General features: G+C 47.6%; 2 protein-coding genes across 2 annotated transcripts in view; both read left to right on the forward strand.

Annotated features, from left to right (window-relative positions):
* Positions 1-8,014, forward strand: part of LOC120797232 (type II inositol 3,4-bisphosphate 4-phosphatase-like) — a 28,096-nt gene extending 20,082 nt beyond the window's left edge. Inside the window, 8 exon segments of the mRNA XM_040140710.1 lie at positions 531-733; positions 1,829-1,952; positions 2,041-2,167; positions 2,257-2,397; positions 4,428-4,525; positions 4,797-4,894; positions 5,676-5,830; positions 7,719-8,014. Coding sequence (XP_039996644.1) covers positions 531-733; positions 1,829-1,952; positions 2,041-2,167; positions 2,257-2,397; positions 4,428-4,525; positions 4,797-4,894; positions 5,676-5,830; positions 7,719-7,839 — 1,067 coding nt within the window. The 3' untranslated portion in view covers positions 7,840-8,014.
* A 2,361-nt stretch (positions 8,015-10,375) lies between these two features.
* On the forward strand, positions 10,376-25,168 carry rnf150b (ring finger protein 150b). Its single transcript, XM_040140834.1, has 6 exons — positions 10,376-10,916; positions 19,361-19,611; positions 20,365-20,519; positions 21,673-21,769; positions 22,578-22,848; positions 24,192-25,168. The coding sequence occupies exons 1-6, from the start codon at positions 10,460-10,462 to the stop codon at positions 24,308-24,310; spliced, it is 1,350 nt and encodes a 449-aa protein (XP_039996768.1). The 5' UTR covers positions 10,376-10,459; the 3' UTR covers positions 24,311-25,168.

Genomic DNA, 25,168 nt, shown 5'->3' on the forward strand with positions numbered 1-25,168 from the left:
ATGGTTTTTGTTTTGGCTCCGTCCTGAGTAAAAACTCTAAAGACTGTTGTGGTGAAAATCCCAGGAGATCAGCAGTTTCAGAAAAACTCAAACCACAAACCATCACGTCACAGTTAAAGTCACTTAGGTCCCATTTTCTCCACCATTCTGATGTTTGACGTAACCATTAACTGAAGCTCCTGACCTGTTATCTGCAGGATTTTATGCGATGCACTGCTGCCACATGATTGGCTGATCGGACAATTGCAGGAATAAAAAGGTGTTCCTAATAAAGTGCTTGGTGAGTTTACTGATTCGTGATTGGCCCAGTCAGAAACTGCATCACGTGTGAGATGATAATGCGTTTACTGGTATTATAATGTAATTGATAAACCTGAGTGTCGAGCTTCCCTTATTGGGATTGACCCACCACAGCCACAGAAAGCTGAATGGTTCATTTTAACAAGAAATAGAAGATACCCAGCTCCTTATGTCAGATAATTCAAATACAACTTAGAAACTGAAGTTATGAACTCGTCTGTCTCCTCCAGCCTCTCCCTCCTCCTGCTCTGCGTCCTCCTGGCAGGAGCATCTGCTTCCTCTGGTGGTCACTCTCAGGGACTGCGTGCGCGAGGCTGTGTTGAAGGCGCGAGCCGCCATGACCTTCGTGGTCCTGCAGGGGGCGGTGGCCCCGACTGTTGACCAGGGACCTGCACAGCTCATGCAGAGACGCCACGCTGTCTTCAGCCAGGCGGTAAGAGAGAATGTGTGAGGTTTCAACTTTGGTATAATGAAAATGTTTAGAAGGTCTTACTACGTGGATGTTTTGAGAGGAGCTTCTGACAGGTCGCCTGAGTTTATCATGCGGTTGATGCATCTCTGTCAAAAGCTGCTTGAGAGACCAATCAACAAGTGCTTGGAGCTGCTAGTATGAATCTAGCAACAACAGTAGTCCATTGGCTGCTGCTCCAATGGGAAAATATTCAAAATCTCTTATATATATTGAAACTACACTAATCAAAAATGCATTATTATCAGTTGATCAAACAACTGTGAGAATTGTGAAAGGTGTCAGTCGTAGTAATGAATCCTCAGAGATTTATCACCTACTCTGTTTTACTGCACATTTACGGTCTTTCTTAGTCTTAGCGCTCTCTTCGGCGTCATTTCCGGCAGCAGCAGACAAACCCACCGTCCGCTGCCCTGCTCAGCAGCAAAACGGCAGACGGCGCCAGCCAGAGAGCAGCCGGTGAACACGGCGGAGCGTTTAGCAGCTAAAGAGCCAGAGGTTTCCCTCGGGGGCTCTTCAGAGCCAGAGGAGAGTCAATATGGCACTTAGATTCATCACGTGGACACAAACACAAGACCAGATGAATGATGTTGGTAAAAAGGCAGTTGTTTTCCAACACTTCAGCCATAACAACTTTTTAAGGTGATAATATATCAGGACTGTGCGTCTGTCACCTTGTTGTCAAGTTCCTCTGGACCCAAGCGGCCAAAAAAAAAAAAAAATTGTAGCCTGTAAGAGTTGGTTTGAAGTTTCAAGTGTGTTGCATCTTTCTCCACAACTCGGCATCACTGTCGGGTGTGGTCTGAGGTATGCTCTGTTTCACCTGTAACCACGCCCACTGGTGATGTCATAGTGTGCCCACGCATCCTCGGGTTGGCATCTAGATCCCCGCAACAAGGTGAGAAGTGAAACCACTGGAGGTCTTAACTGAGTGGCTCTGACAGTACGGGACCTGTTTGGGGACGTGTTTGCCCTGATTGACAGGTGTCTCAGCGCATCTCCTGTTGTCTCCTGGTACTTCCTGTTCACACTCTGTCTCTGTCTCTGTCTCCGTCTCAGCTCTCAGCTGTAGTGTGTGGTTTCATGTTGAAGCTGTATGGGGGTCTGGAGGATCCCGAGTTCCTGCAGCAGCTTCACTCTGTAGGAGTCCTGACCCAGTTTGAAAGCCTGCTCAGCACCTACGGTAAACACACACACACACACAAATACAGACGCACTAACCCGCTGTACGTGCTGTATGTGGACGTACATGGTGTGTATGTGTGTGTCAGGTGATGAGGTGGGGATGCTGGAGGACATGGAGGTGGGTGTGGCCGACCTGAGTGAAGTGGCGTTCACCGTCACCGAGGCTCAAACAGAACAACCGGAGGCCCTGTTGCCGACGCTCACTGGAACATGGTGGGAGGCAAACACACATACACGCACACACGCGCTGATGCACACACACAGTGCGCCCTAACGGGGTGTGTGTCCGTCCTCTTAACCAGGGGCAGTCTCGTCGTCGAGGTACCGTTGACTCCGGAGACGTTTAGGCCGTTGCCACAGGAACTAAAAAAGGGGCGTTTGATACGGGTTCATCCTGTTCTCTTCAACATCGGGATCAACCAGCAGCAGAGTCTGGCTGAGAGGTACACGCACACGCACAGATGCTCTATGGGGGGCCTCCCGCCATCCGGTTGAGCTGCTCTAGCTGGCTGGGCTCTTCCGGTTAGCTACCCGGAGGCCGGTAGCCAGAAAATACACCCGGTACCACCTTGTCACCACCCGCCGTGAGGTGAGCAGACACACTGCTAAGCCATGCGACCAGCTCCAAAGAGAGAATCCCCACAAATCAAACATGATCGATGTATGAGGTAACAGATTAAGTCGCAGTGGACAATGACGTTTCAGCAGGGCATGAAATCTGCTCTGGGGACTAGGAGTCGTCCCCCCCCCGAAGGCCGATGACTCGAGTCATCACTGGAAAAGACCGAGTAGCAGTCGAGTAGCATTTTGTCACTGGAAGCACTGCACTTTTTTTTAGTTGCGCCACTGTATTCAGAGTAATGCGGGAGCGACAGTGCGGCAGGTTGTGAACTACACAAACCAAACCTGTCTCAAAATGACCAAACCACAAAATTCTACAGTAAAATATGAGGCAAAAGCAGGCTGATGCTGCAGGTGAGCTGAATTGACACAGCCCGGGCTGGGGAGTGAGTGAAGGATATATATTTTTTTATATCTATAGGAGGTAACGTGTAGAGAAGAAAAGACATCAGTGATGATGCGGAGTTCTTATAAAACAAAAATTTCTCTAGATAAGAAAAAGCACAGACCAGTGATCCACAAGCACATGAAAAATAAATGCCCTGAAGATTCCACTAACCTGTATCTATTTATTAACTAGTAGCAGTACAATAAAATACAGACCAAGTAGAGTTGTTTCAGTTTCTGTTCGCTCTTATACTTGTCCCTCTCTCTCTCTATCTCCCTCACTGTTTCCTTTTGCTTATTTTCTACTCGGTAGAGAGGATAAATGGAGAGAGTGAGATTGTCATTTGTGTCCTTTGTACGCAGAGATGTGAACCCACATAGAGACTGCGTCTTGTAATAATGTCTTGCTAGCCTTCGTTAGCAGGCGGGGTGTGAAACGGGCCATAGACATAGATTCTGAGGGGTTGTCTCTGATGTGTTTTTGCTTCCGACTGAACACTACTGCCGTTTAACAAGCAGGCAGCGCTGCAGTTTGGAGTTTGGACTTACCGACCGGCCAGCTGCTAGCTTAGCCTCGGTGACTGCACACAGCTGTCCGCAGGTCCCGACCTCAGAAACCCCAGCTCCAAAGAAGAAGTGACTCCCGTGGATAACATCTGCCACATCAGCCGGCCAAGACCACGCGTTAGATACCGCAACACGTTAACAAGTAATAATATACTGCCCGTCACCGGTTAGGAGGAGCTTGTCACTTTTTGAAATGTTTACAGTAGCAAAGCCTCCAAGAAACAAAACTCAGCACTTCATAACTTTTTTGACAAATCTAAAATGCTTAAAGGAGCAGTGTGTAGGATTTACGGGATCTATCGGCAGAAATAGAATATAATATTCAGAATGATGTTTTCATTAGTGTATAATCACCTGAAACTAAGAATCGTTGTGCGGGCTCCCGCCACGTTGCATCACCACGTTTCTACAGTAGCCCAGAATGGACAAAAACCAAACACTGGCTCCAGAGTGGGACCGCTGAAGGTTCTCCTGCGCGCTCGGAAAAGGGAGGGTTGAGGGATTGGGCTATTCAGCTGGTTGCAATCTGCAACCTCACCACTAGATGCCACTAAATAATAATCACTGGTCCTTTAACCTGTGTCGTGCCTGCATTTATACTTGCATTTTTTAAAAACATTCACATCATGTTTGGTGTTGGAATTAGCTGATATTTTGGGACATTGTTAGGTTTTTAAAAATCAAATCAAAGCTTTTAGTCATTTTGACGGAAGAGTCTCGTGAATAGTCCTTCAACAGAATGTTTTGTTTAAAGCTTCAACGGCCCATTTAAATTTGGCACCTTGTGACCTGCAGATATCGTGTGCAAAATAACTTTTTTCACTCTGAGACGTCCTACGATTTTTTTTGATAAGATTACACAGTAGTGTACACAGTTTTTATGATTGTTTGTTTTCAGGTTTGGTGACAGCTCCCTGCAGGAGAGAGTGAATCAAAAGAGCTGTGAGCGTCTTAAAGCTTATTGTAACACGCTGAGAGAGACACTACCTGACATGGGTAAGACTTAGAAGCTTTTAGTTTTATTACCATATCCGGAGTCAGTGAATTTTATTTCGGTGTGAACGTGCTGAAACAGCGGATTTCTTACCTTATTGTCTTGACACCGACTTTTGTCCTCATGAGACACAAGCAGGAGCCACAGCGTAGAAACTCTGAGGTGTGACGGACAAGACGGAGGAACCGAAACCGACACAGATTTGACCGAAGTCGGCATTTGATAGAAACTGCAGCTACGGCCACCGAACTGAACCCGTCTCTCCCTCTCCAGCTGGTATCCAGTCACTGTCAGACCTGTTGTCGTCTTTGGACCAAAGTGTAGAAGCCAGGAAGAGGAAGAACGTGGAGGTTCTGTGGATTGCTGCTATGGTAAGACGTCTGTGGGAAAAAAATCACGCATTCATCATGTATCCGTATCGTGGAGTATTTTCACAGCACGGTGCCGTGTTGGTACTTAAGTCAAGCGTCTGAGTACTTCCTCCACTGCTTGTATGTAAACATGTACTGTAATCTCCATTCGTAGTAACGAGTCTTCAAAGATGTTCTCTTGTTATACTCACGATACAGGCCCTGGGATTTAAAAGTGAACGCTTCTGTGAGAAACGAATGGCACATATGATAAATGAAAAGTTAAGGTATCGCCACAGTCGTCAGGATTCCTCGTCCGGTTCCCGTGAATGTCTGGACTGACCGACATGTAGCTTCTAAATGGAAGAATATGCGCCATCCGAGCGAAATGCCGCCCTAAAATGTAAAAGTATTCAAACTAGACTTTGAGATACACGGTCCCGCTACAAGACCTCAGGGTTATTTAAAAAAAACACGATCAGTTCTAATTGTGCTTTAGTGCTGAGTTTTACCAAACACATCTGTGATTAATCATATTACCACAAAGTCTGACCGGGAACGGTTGGGGCCCCCAGGGGTCGTCAAAGAAATTAGAAGTTTAAAGCCACGAGAGGCGCTGAATCTGTGTGAGAGGCTCAGGAACCTCAGAGGGAGGGCTGGCAAGAAACACGGCAGAGGTTAGGAAGGAAGGAAGGTGAAAGGCAAGAAAGCAAGGCAGGGATCGGGGGCTTCGCTCGCCCGCCCCGCTCCCGAATGTGTGGGTTCCAGACGACCGTAGAAAAGGATGTGTGTGTTTGTGCAGGTGTGTCGTAAAGCCAACGGCGTTCGTCTGACCAGCTGCAAGAGCGCCAAGGACCGCACGGCGATGTCGGTGACACTGGAGCAGTGTGTGTTGCTGAGAGAGCGACACACACTCAGCCAACAGCACTTCGGCACCGCACTGGACTGCATGAGGAGGTGTGTGTTCGTTTGTGTTATGCTCTGGAAAAACATGACCATCCCCTTCCTCCGTCCCGTCCTTTCCTTTCCTTTCCTCCAATCACGTACATCCTTTGGTTCTCTTTGTCCTCTTTTCCTTTACTTTTATGTTGCAGAACGTTTTCAGTTTAACCTTTCTTTTGGTTTTTCTTTTTCCTCACCTCTCATTTTCCATCCACTTCATTGCTTTCTCTTCGTCTCTTGCTCGTTTTTCCTTCTTCTTTTTTTGTTCCTTTCTTATGGTTTCACCATCATCCATTTTTTTTTTTTTTTTTTTTATTCTCTTCTTTCGGCTTTCTTCTCTCCATCTTCCTTCTGTCACCTCCTTTCCATTCACACATGCACACAAACAATCCTCCTCCTCCTCCAGGTCTCGTCTGTCCTGGGGGCAGATTCTGGGCTGTTATACCCAGTCAGGGTTCACTGTGTCTGGGTTAGAGCCGGCGGAGTGTCCCTCTGGTCTCCGTAGCTCCTGGCTGCCGCTGTGTTTGGCCCCCAAAGCTCCCAGGCGGCACATGTACCCAGTGGCCTTCCTCCTGGTGACCTCTCACCTCCTGGTTCTTTGGCTCATCCTCAGCCTGGTTATACTGCTGGCCAAGTACCAGTAGACCAGTGCAGACTTCAGGATGCTAGAGATAATTTCCCAGAAAGTCAACGGACCGTCATGCAGGAACATCCTCGTCCTAAATTTCTCCTACTTTTCTCTGTTAGGTTTGTTCAAGCGTTTCACGTGGGATTCATCCAACTCAAATTTGTTGTAAGTCACTTGTTCCAGCCCGGTGACTGTCACATGTTCATGAGATGTGACCATTATCATAATCAGCTCCCCGAAAATATCCATACAGGACAGTCTGTTCTGGTCTGGTCTGTGTGTGTGTGTGTGTGTGTGCACATTTTATTCACAAGAATGTTACCAAACAGTAAAAAAAAAAATAAAAGGCTTTCGCACCGTGAAGCTTCAAGTCCTGCTGTCTGAGAAAAAGTCCGGCAGAGTCAGTAGCGGCACTGGAGCAACCGAAACAAAACCGAAATGTTAATAGCACAGCTGTCGACGACGTGTCACCAGAGCGAAGCCGCACTGGGACAGAAGAGGGAATAGTTGAGGCTGCGTGAAGCTGGAGGCTGCAAAACCGGAGGGTGAAACCGGACAGAGACCTGCCCGAAGAGGCAGCTCTCCGATGTAGTTCTGGGGACAAAAAATCCTTAAAATCAAATTAATAATTGGGAGCCATGAGGATAATGACCTGACGAATGAAAAATTAAAGTGGCTATAGTCAATTTAATAACAATAATGTATTAAATACCAATGTATGAAATGACAGGATGAAAGAAGTGTCTGGTAGTGATGAACCTGCAGAGACTCACCGGCTGAAGCCGCAGCTTCCCTCGGCTCCACCCAAAGTTGCAGTGAGTTTCATCTCGTCGTTTATCTTCTCATCTGCTCCGGTTCACTCGCTCTCGTGCTGCCGTTTCCGGCCGCGGCAGGCAGCTGTTTTTCAGAGAAACCGCTGTGAGAAGCCACCGTCCACTACCTGCTCAGATCTCAGACACAGGCCACTTAAGAACAATCGAGGCCCAGTGTTTATTTATAACTTACTTATTTTTATAATTTGACTTATTGTGCATGTACAGCAGTGTTTGGTACGTTTGGGTTTTTTTTTGCTGATTTCGATCTAAACAGAAGAGTTTTTTGTTTTGTTTTGTTTCCGGACAAATACTAATGAAGCACCTGTTAAAACTGTGTAGGAGCTCTGTGTGTGTGCGCGTGTGCGTGCGCGGTATTAAACACCCACTTCTCGCTGCTCATTCACACGCGGGTTTATTTCTGCATCGGTGTGTGTGTGTGTGTGTGTGTGTGCATGCACAGGGACGGCTGCAGGATGGAGAACGTGCAGAAGAACGTGGGCAGCAGGAAGTTCGCCTTCAGCGGCGTCCAGCTCCTCACCTTCCCCAAACTGTACAGACCTCCAGACGGCAGCTACGGATAGACACACTGACACTCTCTTTACGTTCCTGTACAGGTTGTTTTGTTCTTAGACTGGTTTTTTTAATCACGTGAAGACTGCGTTGTGTTATACATGAATGTAAATATTATATTATTGACCCTCTGTACTGTTCACTGTGGCTGCAGGTGTTTGATTTACAAACGTGTGTCTGCAATAAATTAACACTTGATTCTATTCAGTGAAATATCAACTTGATTGAATCCAGTGGATAATGATTCTCAGTGATGCAGGGCTGGGTTAGACCTTTAGGGGGGACCAGGGAAAAGTGGGCTGTGGCCCCCATACCCCCAACTTCTCCCCCATTAATTCCAGACTCCCAGAACCCAAGACGTTTGTGAGGATTTCTAATTAAACACATGTTTTTTTAAAAAGAATACACACCACATAAGCATAAAATAACCTCATACTTTAAAGGTATTAAATCTAGATTTTGACACACTGCCCCTCTACAAGACCTCCAGGTTAGGCACGGATTGCAGGAGCCACCTTTGGGCCCTGTCATTCCATTTTGTTCTTACGCTTCTCTAGTCCTGCCTTTTACCAAACGAATCTGTCATTAATCAAATTACAGTAGCGTTATGGTCACAACGGGTGAACCACCTAAGGCTGGTTGTTGCTCCCAAGGGTCAACAAAAATAGACATTTAAAGGCAGCGGCAGAAAGAAACGAAGTCCGACTACTCAAGTACTCTACTTACATTTTCTTCTACTTCATACATCTGCTCCACCACATTCAGGGGGAAAAGGACGAGCTTTTTACTCCGATCGAGATCAAATTAATCGGGAGTTATTTCGCCTGTCTGATCATTATTTTAGTCATTTTTAAAAAAAAGCAAAAATATGAAACGTTTGCTGTCCGTAGCTTCTCAGATATGAGGATTCGATGCTTCTCTTCGAAAGAAAACTGAACCTCGTTGGGTCTGGACACTGTTGGTTGGACCAAAGCGGGACGTTTGAAGATGTGACCCTGGAATGTGAGAAAATACAAAAACAAGCTTCTTTCACCGTTTACGGTCATTTTATAGACTAATAATAATGAAATAATAGTACAACAGTGACGGGGGCCATTCTGCACAATCAAAAATGTAGGTGTCTTTTGTTGCCAATATGTCCGTACTTTTTCTGTAAGATTCTGATGGAATTACTTTCACTCATAACGGAGTTTTGTTTGTTTTTTTTAATAGCGCGGTAGGGACGCGTTTCACCTCATGAAACGCGTCCGCCGCCGTTTAAAGCTCCGACTCGGTGTAACTCACAAATCCGACGGACTCCTGCCGCCATTGTCGTTACAGCAGCGCTTCCTCTGCTGCGCCGCTGGGTGGCGCTGCTCGGGGTCGCGGCGCAGCAGAGAGCTGCGTCACGTTGGCCCGAGTTAGACACCTTCGGGACGGAAATGAGAGGTGCCCTTCAAAATAGAGGGAATAGTCAGGTTACATTATATAATGTGCGAAATGGTCATCACAAATGGCGGGTTAGTGCAGCTTTAGCAGTTTAATAGAGATGCAACTAACTACTAATTAGTTTCTTTATCTATTAATCTGTTGATTATGTCCTTGACTAATCATCTGTCTATAAAATAAAGAAAATAGTGAAAATTCACGCTATACTTTACCACAACCCAAGGAAATGTATTCAAGTTACTTGTTTTTATTCAACCAGCAGTGATAAGCCCAAAGATATTCAGCTGACTTGAAGAGAAAAAGCATCAAATTTGAGACGCGAGGAACCGGACAAAAAAAGACAAGCTGCCGATTAATTTCGGCTTGATTCTTTGTTCTGTAAATGGGAGAAAAGAGGGAAAAACCATAGGAGAGTCACACAATTTCCTGAAGCCCAGTGGGATGTCTTCAAATGTCCCTTGTCCAACCCACAGTCTAAAACCAAAAGATATGCACTGTTTACTTTTGCCTGCGATACCGAGAAGCAGGAAAGTCTCGCATTTTATAAGGTGGAGCTACAGAGTTTTTTGTTTTTGTTTTATTGACTAGTCGTAGAGCACCAACGGTCCGTTGCCAGAGGCAGCGCGGCTTTTATTTTGAAGAGACGCCACCGGACGCGACATTTCCCTCCGGCGCCAGCTTGACGCTCGGGCCCGGTCAAAACAATGCAGCTTAACGGGCCTGTCGCGACCGGGCGGCACTTTAACGTCCACCGCTGTTAACCGTTGACCCTGACGTGCAGGGGGGGGGGAAGAAAAAAAATCAACCGGCTGGTGTTTTGCGTCGGCCGCGTTTAGTCGCGTCGTCCCCCGCGGTCCGTTTCGTCCGGAGCCGTCTCTGCGTTCGGGCTTCTCCCGTGGGTGTCTTTGTTTTGTTCTCCGTGACGGCTGGAAATGGAGGCGGCTAACAGGCGTCTGCTGCGAGGTATCGTGAGCTGCTGCGAGGGGAGCGGCTGAAAACACGAAGAAAAGAAAAAGAAAAAGAAAAAATAGAAGGAAGGAGCGGGAGAAAAGGGGGAGCGGGGGTCGAAATCAAAAAGGAAGGCGGATTAAACAAGCTCCCGGCCGGCTGTCTGGTTAGCATGGTGGAGTAGGCGTCTGCGGGGTTCACTCTATCGGGCTCCGCCGACCGACGGACGGGTCGCTCTCCCCGGGAAGGATCACCATGGCCCCGGGCTCGCTGGTGGCGGCCTGCCGCAGCCTGGCCCTCTCTACGTGGCTGCTCTCCTTCTGCTTCGTCCACCTGCTGTGCCTGGACTTCACCGTGGCCGAGAGAGAGGAGTGGTACACCGCCTTCGTCAACATCACCTACGTGGACCCGGCCACCTCGGAGCTCCGCACCGAGAAGACGGAGTGCGGTCGCTACGGGGAGCACTCGCCGAAGCGGGACGCCAAGGGGGTGGTGGTCCTGCCCGCGGCCCCGCACGATCGCCAGGCCTGCGACCCCAACACCCGGTTCGCGGTGCCCGCACAGGCCGGGGCCTGGATCGCGATGATAGCCCGGGGCAACTGCACCTACAAGGACAAGATCCGCCACGCCACAGTCCACAACGCCTCGGCGGTGGTCATCTTCAACGTGGGGTCCGCCAATGCAAACGACACCATCACGATGCCCCATCCGGGTAAGACCGCGCTCCTTGTTTACCAACCGGACGGATGTTTTTCCACCCCCGGGAACTGGTGGGGTTCGTGTCGGTGTCACTCGCCGCCGCAGAATCTGACCGTCGTGAGGGCGAGGGTTGCGCGGACGTGGTCGTGACGGGGTCGGGGGGTGCATTTCAAGTTTCATGCGTGCAAAAGTGCGAGCAGACCCCCGCAAATTTGGAGCTGCGGCGATCGGTTGGTCAATCGATCGACGGGGGGAATGAATCGGCAACTGCTCGAACTGTCGAACAATCGTTTTAGCCGCATTTTACGCACGAATGCCCGAATCTTGCGGATTTTTCTCCGTCGTAACGTGGTGGTAAACCGAGTCTGATTGAGCTCCAGACGAGGGGTCGAGGAAAACCAGGCAGGCCAGCAGAAAAGTTACGCCCAGGCGCGTCGCGGTCCAAACAGCCGGACCGGGGCTCAGCGCGAAGGGCGAGGAAAGCTCCTCGGGGCCGCCGGGGATTGTCGCGTCGAGCCGCGGTTCGGCGCGCGAACTTCGCCTTTCGCCGAGGGCCCCGCGGCCCGACGAGGGACAGAGTCCAGAGCCCAGGACAATGTCCTCAAAAGTCCAAATGACACTTACGGGTCAGCTCCAATTTAACACGCTCGATTTTTATTTTTACATTTATTTTTTTACTGTCCCAATAAGCGACGTCGAGGTGAATTTCAACCTAAACTCGACTTAAATCCCCAGCGCCTCTTTCACACTGTCCCGTCCACTTTAACCCGGCGAACGGAGTCGTGCGGGGGGGCGCGGCGAGCTCTCCCGGACCCTCGAGCCAAGAGACCCAGGGTCCGGTCTAGTAAGGGGACGGTGGCCGCCAGTGCGAGTGCTGCGTTTCCGTCAGAGGACATTACGTCCCGGTCCACTCGCTGCTTCGGGGTTTTGACTGTCGCTGGGACGCGGCCTTGGCCCGTGGGGGGGCCCCTGGCATTTTTCACAATTGTCAGACTTTTCAAAATCAGCTGATTAATGACGATGACGGTCCGCAGTCTAATCAATAATGAAAACAATCGCTGCCTGAACCGGATCCCAGTTTGTCCGAAACCGGTTATCAGGACTTGATCCGTGAGCCGCCGGACCGGGTTTTCTCGTGCGCTGCCGTGTCGGACCTGTGTCATCAAAGGTTTTTGTACGTGACATGAATTGGCGGTCTCTGTCATCATCATCATCATCATCATCATCCACAGTCCGCCACGTGGAGCAGGGTCTCCCGGACCTCCTGCGTCCACATCCACTGATAATCGAAAACACGCTCCTCCGGTCCGGTCCCGGGGCCGGGAGGGTCCGTGGGATGTTCGCCGGCGGTCGTGATCAAGTGCTGGCGGAGGCAGAAGCGAGGCCTCGCGGTTCGGACTGCGGCTTTCACACCCTCCGTCGACGCTGCTCGGCGAGGCAACAGACTCGCAGCTGTTTCGCCGGCAGCTGGAAACCTCTTCGGGGATCCGCGGAGGTCCCCAGACCCCCGGTTCGGGCGTCGGTGGGGCTGGAAATGCAAACAGCAGCGTGTGTGTTTACTTTGAATCAGAGTTCTCGCGACGGTTTCCAGGGTCGGGGTCGCGTTGTGACAGGAGCTGGAGTCGCTGTTCTGTAGGGGGTCGATCTGGCAGTTTTCCCTCGTCCCCCCTCTGTCCCTGATTAACTCTGTGGGAGTCTTTCCTTGGACACTCGTGTGCACATCAAATGATTCACCCCAGAAAGTGGCACCTGTGCTGGGTTCAGAAGTCCAGGTTTCATCCAGAACCTTGTCCCCATACTGCCCCTCGGTTTCAGTCCTAGGGTCGGATGTGGTTTAGATCTAATTCATCCTGATCCGGGTTACAGTTTTCTTTTTCTGGATTAATTTCTCATTTAATAGAAATACCCTCTCGTGATCCGCCACGCTGTGTGGTTGCGGGTCTTTTTAAAACGAACCGGACCGTGGGCCGGGGACGGGCTTCACTAGCACTTTATTGAATCCGAATCCGGTCCCAAGTCCGCTAATCGGATCCAAATCCTTTTTAGGAGTTTGTTTGGTAGAGAGAGAAGAGCAAAACAATTGTCAGCTGTTGGAACTTGATATTTAATATTGAATCCAGCTTCTTCCAATCAGGTTAACACCACAACAGGCCATTTTTGATCCCCTTAATGGTTCAGGGACCAGTTGCCGGAGGAGGCAGTGACACCTGTTGGTATCTACCAATCAGGCCTCATCCGTTAACCCCGGCCTGACTCATTCTGCTCCTCACTGGGGGGCTGTGCTGCAGAAGTAAAAACCACAGTGAAAACAACAGAAGTCTTTTTTATTATTCAGCGAATTTCAGTTAAATAAAGTGGCGATGGTCTGAATGCGCGATTCACCCGACGTTCCCCGAAGGCGAGCTCGCTGTTGCGCCGCTGCAGGGCCTTCGGACTCTGACGGCTCCCAGAACCCGGCTCAGCAAAAATAGCCAAAGTTCTTCTTTGTTGTTAACAACCGAGTTGCTGGGTTACCACCCGTCATCAGCCCCCCCCCACCCCAGCTGGTGCCTGTAGTTTCTGAAAGCTGAAAAGAGACTGTGACTTAAGCGGGACGGGGTTTGACGGATCTGGGTATCTTGTCAACTTGGAACCAGATCCAGAATGGAACCGGCTGCTGGAACCCATCCCTACTGGGGGCTGAGTTGTGTTTTTTTGCCCGGTCAGAGGGGCTGAGGTCTTGTAGAAGTGCCGCAGTTCGGTGCTTTCCTTCGTCTCCGGGCGACGGTGTGCAAAAACATGAACTACTTCACCTTCTGACTCGCAAACCTAATTCATAATTTCTTAAATCCAGACGCCCCCTGCGTGCGCCGTCCCCGTGATGCATCGTACCCTCGTGGTCCAGGTCCTCCATCTTCATTTCGTCAGCATAAGTTTTTATTGACGTTAAAAATCGACTTCTGGAAGCTGTGAATTGAGTCAGAATCACAGAAGTTAAACTGCGATTCTTTTTGCGCCGAATGTTTCGCACACTGTTCTTTGCAAATGAGGAAGAGACAGTGGAGAGAACAATTATTTAGACAGAATGATTAATTCAGAGAACAAAGAGCAGTTCATTCGATTACAAAACTGATTGTTAGTTGCAGCGCTGCCTGACTCGGACACCCCAGCACCTTTTACTCCTGCAGAGCTTTGGCCTCGCTCGGCGATTTCTCTGTATCGCCACTGTGGCTCGCGAAACCCGACCGCGCTCCTCGGTGCCGCCAGCTGGGGCCGAAATGATTCGTCGACAGAAAACCAACCGGCCGCCGATAATCGATTCACCGTTTCCGCCACTTCTCCAGCAGAAGTAGCCCGAGACCTTGTCCGGCCTCTCCGATGTTTAGGACTCGATGCTGTCCTTTGTCACGTGCGATACTGAACTGAATTCTGGGAATTTTTGGACCGGTGGCGAGAAGCAGACTGAAGGGGCATCTTCACAATTTTTGACATTTCATTGCCAAGACGATTCGTAGCTTCGTTGAGGAAGTGCTCCGCAGGTTAACCGGCACTGAAACGGTCGTTGTCGGCAGCCCCACTGTCAGCGCAGCTCTGCCGTAATGCAAACCGTAAACATCTGTACCGATGAATCATTTTCTCCTGGCCAGTCCGGTCTGTGGCGGCCAGCGGGGTCCAGTCAGGCTTTTCAGCCGTGAAAGGGGTTTTAATCCACCTCTGTGGAATCAGCTGGTTTTTATCATTCCACTGTTCATCCCACAGATTAGTTCAGAGCTGCTGATAACAACAAGATAGTTTGGCATCTGCTACCACGCTGTTCTCTGGGGTTAGAGTAGTGACAGGCAGGATTTTATCACATTCGTGCTCAGGCTGAAGGAGAAGTATAGAACTAGAAAAAGAGTAAGTTTGCAGAGGAGCTTTTGTAAGAACTCGAGAGTGAGATTCTCACTTCCTCAAAGGCTTTGGTTTAGGTTAAAGGCCTGGGACTGTAGAATTTGACTGGGGTTCCTCACAGCTATAGGTACAAACGTGTGTGTGTGTGTGTGTGGGAGGGACACATTGATCCCAGGGGATTATTTTTAGGCAGAAACGAATCGATTGCGTTAGCGTGTGCGTGTGTCTGGTTAGGGGTTGAAGGGAGTTCAGTGCTGGCCTCTGGGGTTTTTGTCCAACTCGTGTCCTGCCAAACTAAACACACAGAGACACGACAGGTTCAACGACTTCTGAGTAAACATGCAAACGTTAGGTCTCGGTTACCTCAGAATATTTGTGTCTGCCGTGTCGTCCGTTTGTCTTTTACAGCAGCGTAAAAACATTTTGTACGAGACAAAAAACAAAACAAAAAACCACCCAACAAAATGTAACAGCATCTCGACTGAAACGTACAAAATGTGAAGTGTTTTGCTGCCTCAAAACCTGAGTGCAGTAAAAGATTTCAGCCTGGTTCAGTCTGTCCTGTGAAACCACCGGAAAAGCTCTGTGTAAACCAGGACCTTATCCAGGATCCTGGTTTTACACATAATTGTGGCTTTTCTGACTGTGGGTCATAGTTAGAGATGTGAATGATTAATCCATTCATTGCCATTAAAAAAAAAAAAAAATCAACCGACAACGCAGGCGACAAGGACGGAAAGGTACTTGAGTTTGCTGCCGTACCTGGTTGCGCCACCAGGCGGCGCCTCCTACTGTTCAACGCGTTGGAGTTAGACGCGTTTGCCGACTGCACGAAGGCCCGGAGCACGACAGCGGGTAGAAAGAACGCACCTCCTCGCCATCCACAGTAAGTGGCGGCGTGGCTTTCTGTGCTCACTGTGGCCGTCGTGTTGACGTTGAAGCCACCGGAGGCTCGTCCGTGCGCTGGTTAAACATGCTTGGGACGCCATCGGCACAAAAGCGAAGGACTGTGTACGCGACAGGGGTCAGACTCTGTTTCATCTGTTTGATACGTCCAACACCTTTAGTCTGATCTGATGTGAAGCCTGGAAGGTTGCGAAGCTTCGTTTGATGCGTTTTGTCCGGCCAATCGTTGCATTGCGACTGACGGGAGCGGAAGTCGTCACTTTGTGTTGTTTCATTTATTACTCAAGTAACTTGGTGTTGACTTAATCCTTTAAATTTCCTTAATTTACTCAGATTTTGCGGCGAACATTGGTCACGTCAGCGGTTAAACAGTTTTATAATGGAAAACGACCACTGTATTTCATAAACTGTTAACAATTAACTGACTATTGATCGTTAACACGGCCGACTATCGATCGGGGATGGAAATTATAAGCTTAATTTCTTTAGTCATAACGTTGCACACACCACCTACATTGTAGATATCTATATATTTATATCTATATCTATATAGATATAGATGTAGATATTCAGGGAACGTGACTTTTAGATGATTTAAAGGTCGACAACACGTCCAAGTCACAACTCCTCATTGGCGAATATCAAATCAAGTCTTTCAGGTCCTTGAATGCTGACTGAACATTGTCCTCTCAGAGCTGCGTTAATAGTTAACAGAAGAGTTGTTGTCAGCTTGTCGCGAACTTTATAAGTGTTTAAAGTTTAATTTTTTTCCGGGTTCTTTAAGGACTCCTCTTCCATGTTGGCGGTGAAGTTGAGACTGAAAGTTCACTATTGACCTCGGGAAGAGTAGTCGACAACACGGTCTCGCCATAAGGTCCATGTTCATAGTGTTTTTCATGGCTCAGACCAAGTGCTTCCAGGTAATAGGCTTGAAGATTAAATATTCAAAACCTGTCTGTTGCTGCCTCTTTGTTGTTGTTGTTTTTTTGTTTCTGTCACTTAGCGTACCCTCATTGATATGAATGGGGTGGACAAAAATAAGGGAAACAACTGTCTGTGGAGCGCAGTACAGCTCAACAGCACCACAACCTGCAGCCTCCCAGGTTATTATACAGTTGAATCAACAATAGAACCATCAGGAAGGACGAATTATTGCAGGACTCTTTGTATCAAACTGCATTAGTTGTAGATGGGTGTACCTAATAAACTGCCGACCGAGTGTCGTTATCAGCCTGATTCGGCTGAAAACAAGAAGGAGCTCCAGCACACGATCCGTCCGCTTTCACTCCGTTTCAGTGACAGAGGTTCCTGTGCGGACTTTCCCGTCAGATTGTCCCGCTCAGGGCTTCCCTGTGGTTGATCACCAGGCTGTCGACGAAGGCCTCTTTCTGCATCTGCGACTAATTTCTCGTAACCTTGTGTCGACACGGCGTCACATTCCCGGCCGCTCTGGGATCCATTTGTAGCAGAGGGAATTTACCGCACATTTGAACTTCTTTACCGTTTTCTGGTGCACGTTGCGGCTTGATGTGGACGCTCGGAAGGTCGCCGAGCAACCATTTTGTTTGTGTTAAATATTTAATTTGAGAGTTGAACTTTTACTTTTCTAGCCGCAGCCGTATCTCGCTTTAGAAACGAATCTTCCTCTGGGATATTTTCCTCTACCTTTGGGGTTATATGATGGTGTGTTTGTTGAGTCAGGCCCCAGTCACAAGGATAACCTCAAATTTGAGAATCGCCAAGTAGCGGACACACACACAAACTCTCACGCGTTTCCTCCTCAGACGTGAAGGGCTGAAGGGCTTGTGTTCATGCTTGTCGCCTTCACAAATACACAGACAGTGTGTGTCTGTGTTTGTGAGTGTTTTTTTGGGGGGGTTTTTTTAGCCTCAGTAGAAGCAGCTGTTAAAGGTCAGTGTTGTTATTTGGCTCGGAGCTGGGAGTGCACACTCCTCTGCTGAAGTGTCCTTGAGCAAAACACTGTGAATCATTACCAGCTGCAGACCCCGACCTTCAACCTGTGTTTTCCCTGTGGAGGAGAGAAAGCTGTTTCTCTAAAAAAGACACGAAAAATTTTCTAGTTCTTCTTTTGCTTCTTCTTCTGCTTTCGTCTTCCTCCTCCAGACTCTTCATTCATCACTTTCAGTGGCTCGCCTTCTCCAGAAATCACTCAGCTGTAGTAGTATAAGTATAAAAAAACCATTTCCGAAAAACTCAGATATTTCAGAAATGGTTTCTTACACTTCTTTATGTTTGTCGCTGTGGTGGATGTTTGACCCATTCAACACCAGACTGCTGTCAATGTCTAATCCTCTCTTATCCCGTTTACAAGAGACGTTCAGCTGCGGCTTATTATTTTCATTATCAGTTAATCGTCTTTATTATTTTTATTGTCATGTGTCTAGAAAATGTCAGAAAATCATATTCTTAACATTTTGCCGGACCAATAGTCCGTAACCCAAAGATATTACATTTGCTGTTATGGAATTTACTAAGGAGAGCAGAAAATATTCGTATTTGACAAGAATTGTTAGAATCAACGTTCAGTCTTTTTAAAAATGCCTCAAAATAATTATTTGAATAGTTGTTGATACATTTTCTGTCGAGCGATTAATCATAGTAACCCCAAAGTCGGTGTTGCGGCAAGATTCGTTAATTTCCATTTTTTTTAGTACGTTTTAATAATGTTTCGCCACATTTATGTATTTGAAGAAAAAAAATGAAACACGGCAACATTTACCTCAGATTCGTTTTTAGCCGTGCTGGTAGCTTGGGTCTATGGACAGCAATGTCGAGCACTTTGGTCCGGACTGACAGAAACTATCACGTAGGTGGCCATGAAATTCATCACAGACATTCACGTTCCCCAGAGGATGAATCCTACCGACTTTGATGATCCTCTGACTGTTCCTCTAGCGCCACCGTGAGGCTGACGTGTGTCGCTTTGAGTGAAATCTCAACAAGTATTGATATCAGATTGCTACAAAATCCGGTTCAGACCTTCACGCCCCCTGTTTAGCTATTATATACCATAACTAAATTGTATATACAGCGGAGTTTAGACTCAGAAATCACTGTGGAGGGAACTGTTGATCTAAAATCACGTTGTTGTTGTGGTTTTGTGGCCAACTTTACTGTTCTGGTTCACTCTCACAGCTCTCGTAGTGTCGGTCTAAACACCCACTGTCCGCTACCTGATCAGCAGCAAACAGCAGACAGACACAGCCAGAGACCAGCTGGTGAACACGGTGGAGCGTTTAGCAGCTAAAGAGCCAGAGATTTTCCCTCGGGAGCTGGTGGAGACCATAACCAGAGCTAAAAGAGAGGGAGTATCGTACTTACATTCTTTAGACGGCGGGAAACATGATTCCAAATGATGATAATGTTGCTTTGTAACTACTGGATGTGGAAATAAGCAACTGCCCACTAACAAGTTGACGGTATCAACAGAAAAGGTGACGATGTTGTGTTCACAACTTTGTTAAATCCCCAAAGGGCAATTACTTGTGCAAATATGAAATAAATTAAAAATGCAAGATATTTTTTCTTTTCCTCTCAGAGTTAAATAGAAAGAGAACACAGGACGAAGGTTTTAGGGACATGTTATCCAGGTCAGGTGACCCGGTGTTCTTATGTATGTTAGCAGTCAGATTAATTTACAGTGTGAACCACCCTCTTCAGGTATAAGTGAGGTGGTCGCCATCATGATCCCAGAGCCAAAAGGACGCGAGGTCGCGTCGCTGCTGGAGCGCAATGTGACGGTCACCATGACGATCACCATCGGGACGAGGAACCTTCAGAAGTACGTCAGCAGGACGTCGGTGGTGTTCGTCTCCATCTCCTTCATCGTGCTGATGATCATCTCCCTCGCCTGGCTCGTCTTCTACTACATCCAGAGGTTCAGATACGCCAACGCTCGAGACAGGAACCAGGTACGTTACACAGACAGGTGGTTCTGTTTTTTCGCCTACCCTCATTGAGCGTCAGGTCAGAGTTCTCCTGGAGAAGTCTACCTGAGGAAATCAGGTTTCTCTGAAACCCTACTGGGTTTCTTATTCACATTTTGTTTAAGAAATCAGATTTAGATAAATTGTTTGGTCTATGAAATATCCAGGATATCTGAAGATCTTGAACACTATTAAAACATTGATTCAACTCCCTCAAAAAAACCCTCAGAAGGTACATTATTAAGGTACAATTATTATCGGGACGTCTGACAGTGTTTCCGGAAAAGTACAGGTGAGCACAAACAGGTTCTTCACACAGGCAAACAGCAGTGAAAGTGCTTTTTGCCAAAACTGTTTTGGGGAGTAATGATTAATCCCTGTGGCCTCCCCTGACATGGGGGGGTGTAATTAATGACAGCAGATTCATGTCTTTTTGGTAATAATGCCCTAGTTACTCATTCAGACTGATGAAAAGCAGGAGAAAGCCGAGAACTCCCACAGGAAGCGGATTTTGTTTTTGTGCTCCGACGAGTCTGTTGAGATCAGGTAAACACATTTATCTGAAGCGACACCACGGTCGCTGTTCGCTACGTGGAGCCAGAACGATCACTGCTCTCAGGAGCTTCACAGCGCACTTGTGAAGTTCCACATTTGTTTCTCCCAGACTTCTACCACCGCTGTCTCACCCAGGACTTAATCTGTCTGTGATCTCCACCTCCCTCCACCTCTTTTTCCCAGCGTCGTCTCGGCGATGCGGCGAAGAAGGCCATCAGCAAGCTGCAGGTTCGCACCATCAGGAAGGGCGACCAGGAAACGGAGGCCGACTTCGACAACTGCGCCGTCTGCATCGAGGGGTACAAGGCCAATGACGTGGTCCGCATACTGCCCTGCAGGTAAACGCGTCTCCATCGCAGGAACTTTCCCAGGGGACTGTAAAGCTATCAACTCAGGAATCAGTCCTGCATTTTGACTGGAGGCACCGGGGGCTGTAGGACATAAGAACTAAAGCTTCTGTTCCGCTTCATTCTTGAAACAAAAGAAGTGCTGTAGTGTTGACGTTAGGACGGAGGTCAAGTGTTTCTTGTTGTTTGTTAACGTTAAAAACAAAGTTAGTCCGCAGCCCCGTTCAGACAGGATTAACTTCACGGGAGGAGCTGGGAGATAATGATTCCCCGTGGTCCCTGTTAGTGTAACTCGCCGTTGTGGGCCGGATTTCGAACTTCGTGAAAATGCAGTGTGTGGTCTGCAACAGTCACGGAGGGGAGGGAGCGTCAAAGAGGAGGCAAAGATGCTGTGCAACGTGAAATTAAGTCAACAGTTGCACAATCAATCTGCTTAGAAACCTCAGAACTTGCCTGAGAGTCATCGAGGTTTAAGTTTCTTTCAGTATAACAATGATCCAGTGATAGTTGTCTGTACTTCCACGGCTACACTGCAAACAGAAGCTGCTAATAACTATTTCGGCAGACTTTCAGTGGCATCGGTTTGCCACAATATGGAACCAGAGAAACGTAACTATGAAACCCACCTCCGTTACCCCTTCTGGTTTTAAAAAAAGGCCTTAAAATCTGTAAAATCAAGATGCTTTAATTTGACTTTAATTTGAGTTTCATTTGACATTTTTAAAAATCCTGCTACAGATACTGTTGGCACAGAAAGGCAGAGAGGATTTTTGCTGTTGCTTTGGTTTTCCTTTGTTGTCATGTGATTCCAAAACGACTTTGATGGAAGCTGTTGGCTTTTAGGTGGAGTTGAACCTCGGACTAAGTGTTTTCTTGTGATGAGAGAAAAATATTTTAGGATTTTGTGGAAATTAGAGGTAGTGACTGCAATTTGTTTTATGAAATCAGTTTAATGAGATAAAGGAGAAAAAAAAAGAAAAGCATGTTCATGCAGATTCTTCCTCGCACTGTGTGAATGCACAAAACGAAAGCAGCTGTGAACTTGATTCTCCTCAAGCGTTTTTCCAAAGCCGCTGTGTGAAGTCAGACTAACAGCAGCATAACCGATACCACTGTGTGTTTTTTTTTTTTTTCTTCTTTGCAGACATTTGTTCCATAAGAGCTGTGTGGATCCGTGGCTGCTGGATCATCGCACATGTCCAATGTGCAAGATGAACATCCTGAAAGCCCTGGGCATCGCTGTGAGTCTGAAAGGAATCATGGGAGAGGGACGGAGAGGGGTTTTAACTGTAACCAGACACCCCTGTTTTTGTTTTTGTGCAAAGGCCTGAAAACAATGTACCCAAAATAAAATGTTACCATTCTTAACCCTTTGATAACAGTCGTAACCCCGGTCTCCTCTGAAAGGAGGCCAGGGTTAAACTTTACTAGCAGGAAGTCAGAATGAGAAGAGATGCCAAACCAGAGCTACGGAGCACACTGGCCTCGCCAATTGTTTTGACGTAAAAAGGGAATTTAAGACCTGCAGCAGGACCTTTTTGTGTCAAACACGTTGGAGTCATGGCCACAAATCTGAACCAGTGCTGGGTCAGAAGCTGCTGCAGTGATACTAATGTTCGGATGGAATCTGGAGACGTACAGCTTTCAAACAATGTGTAATGTCAAGGTTGAATGAAGACTGAGTCTGGTACAGACCACACCGAAATCAGTGCCACGAGGCCAAAGCGTTGAACGGGTGGGAGGGAGAATTTTAAAGCTTTTGTTTTCAACCTGTTTTTATCCGGGAAAGGGTTTCAGTGAGAAGGGGGGCCGGATATGCAGCCTTGAAAACAGGAGATACATTTACAGTTGCAACCCAGTTTCTGTCCTATCACTCACCTTCTTTTTAACTGTTAGTAACTGAAGAAGCTGCTGCCCGACGTTTTTCTGGTATTTGTTTCACAGCAGACCGTCTGCACCGAAAAAACAAGCACTCATGAAAAATAAGTAAATACTCAGCCCAATGCACGTTTTCTGGTAACTAACTGTCGGAAACATTCTCCGCCCCAGCTGAATGCCGACTGCCTGGACGACCTGCCGCTGGACTACGACCTGGCACTGGGCGGCGTGGGTGGGGTCGGTGTGGGCGGGGTCGGTGGAGTCGGCGCCCTGGCCCTGGAGGCCGTGGTGTCCGGGGCGTCCAGTGACGGCACGCTGAGCGAGGGCAGCTCCTCGGTGGTGCTGGACCCCGGCGTAAGACGGGTCGGACTCCCGCAGGACTACCAGGACCCCGACACCCTGAGAGATAGCCCTGTGACGGCCACCACCGACACACACACAGGTAACACACACTGCATATTCACTGGGTGCTGGGTCCTCGTTGTTCAGTAATGACATCAGTGGTGTCATACCGACACCTAGTGGTGTTTTTGCCACATAACTTTTATTGGTGGCGTTGTAATCAAAGTTGCGTGTGCTGAACATTTTTAGAGCTTCTTATTTCCTTTATTTGATGCTTTTTTTTTTTTACTGTTTAACCAGGATTTTGTGAGAAACATGAAGGAAAACAAGGAATAAGCAATCGAAAGATTCATGATATGAAAATCCAGGGAGGAAGGAAGCTGTTTGATTTAATGTGAGGTTCAGATATTGATGATTTTCTTAGTTTGAGTTGTTTATTTTCACCTGCTGGCACAGCATCAGGTTGAAGACGCACCATTACCAACTGGCTGGAGTTTGATATAGAAATACAAGAAAGTTAAAACTCTAACATTTATCGGTTTTATTCTGAAACAGATAATTAATCTGTGCTTAATCACAGGGCTTTCGTGATTAAGTCATTTTTAAAGATTTAATTGTAAAATGATATTTATTTTACTATCTCACAGCATCAAACATCTAGAAACTTCCTGAGGGGGTTGGCTCATTGGTCAATATCAGCAGCTCTTTACTATTAATTACCTCCCCAGCTGCTGACATCACACTTTAAATAGACAGCCTGTGTTCGTCTTGTACCCTGTCAGTGTTTCCTTTATTTTAGCTCCTGTTGCTCAACCCACCGTCTAGTTCTGGAAGCTGTTACGGTTGATTTATTTATCTAATTTCCTTCTGTGTATTGACGGGTATATTGTATGAGCCAGTGCCACATGCCGCAGCATTACAAGCCTGGACTAGTTTGAAAGGCGCGTCTTTCGCTGGGCCGTTTAAATCAAAACAAACCCCGGCAATGAACAGTTTAACTACTTGATTCATGCTCAAATTGCGTGCTTACTATCTAATCCTGCGGTAGGTCTGTTTGCTTCCAAAGCGCAAACTAACAGCACCAGGGTCCACTTGGCAGTAGACGGATACCTTTCCTTTTTCAGGAGTCTCCTCTGGTCACGTTGTTTGGTCTGCAGCCGAGATTGACTGGACGCTTTCGCAGCAGTCAAAATAAACCAAACAGAGAAAGATAAACGCTCCAGGGTTCATTTTAACTCGGCCAAACGGGTCAGGAGGGAACGTGAAGTTTTTTATTTGTTCCACATCTGTGTTCAGGTATTTGTGTCACGTTTGCCTCCTATTCATCAAAGCAAACCTTGTTTGGGATGAATCATTTGACAGGTCTTATCGGGTCTCATATTCAGATTCTGGTGGTCGGTCGGTGTCTTCGGTCTAATCCAGCCTTCCCTCCTCCTCTTACAGGTGAGTTTCAGCCAATGGCAAGCAGCGCCTCGGTGGCATCATTGGTCATCGCCATGGAGACGGGTCTGTCAGATGAGGAGGGGTCCATGGAGCAGTCTCAGATGGGGGACAAATCCTGAGAGGAGATCAACAGAACCAAATCAGAACCCAGGCCAAAACGGACTCGGATCAGGTTCCGATTTTTAACACAACTTCAGTGGACCAGATGGTTCAGAGAACAACCTGACTGAAATCAAATCTGGACCAAACCTGCACTAGACTAAGTATGACCCGAGCTAGGCCTAGGCCCTGGTTCTGGTTTAGACTGGTTCAAAGTGAAAGCTAAACCAAGAACCAGCACCAGCGTTTGAGTGGGTTTTTCTCTCATTGGACAAAGCTTTGCTAAACCAAACCAACTAGTCTGGACCCTAGGTGGACTCAAGCCTAGCTAGAACCAGGGTCTAGACTTGGAGGATGAGTTTTGACATAGTGGAACCAAGTTGAATAAATGTGTGCGTGTTGGTTTTGACAATGTTTAAAACAGACCTATGTGATCTGGACTCAATGGAAACTGGCTTAGTTGGTATGGCTTCATTTTCGTCTCCTCCCGGACTTGGCAAGGTTGGACCCCGGACGTAACCTGGACTAAGGTGGCTGCTATCCAGTTCCTTGGTCTTACTCTCAGCAGATGTTTTTTCCAAGGCCTACCTGGGACATAACTCCACCTATCTGTTGTCTCTCCGTGCAGATGTCCTAATCGACCCCCATTCGCCTCAGTTCATCATGTTTGTAGAACTGGACTATCCGGCTCCTTTCTTTGTCCTACCCATCGTTGATTGATTCCGATAAGCTTTCACAGTGATAGAAAATGAAATATAAATCGAGTCCTTCATCTCCAGCGTTGTGGAACTTGTCTCGACATTTGTCTCCCGACTCTCAAAGGGCAGACGGGGTTCAAACTGACGAGCTGAACAAACCCGAGACACGTTTATGCTCAC

The sequence above is a fragment of the Xiphias gladius genome, chromosome 12, assembly GCF_016859285.1.
Source record: "Xiphias gladius isolate SHS-SW01 ecotype Sanya breed wild chromosome 12, ASM1685928v1, whole genome shotgun sequence".
Classification (NCBI taxonomy): domain Eukaryota; kingdom Metazoa; phylum Chordata; class Actinopteri; order Istiophoriformes; family Xiphiidae; genus Xiphias; species Xiphias gladius.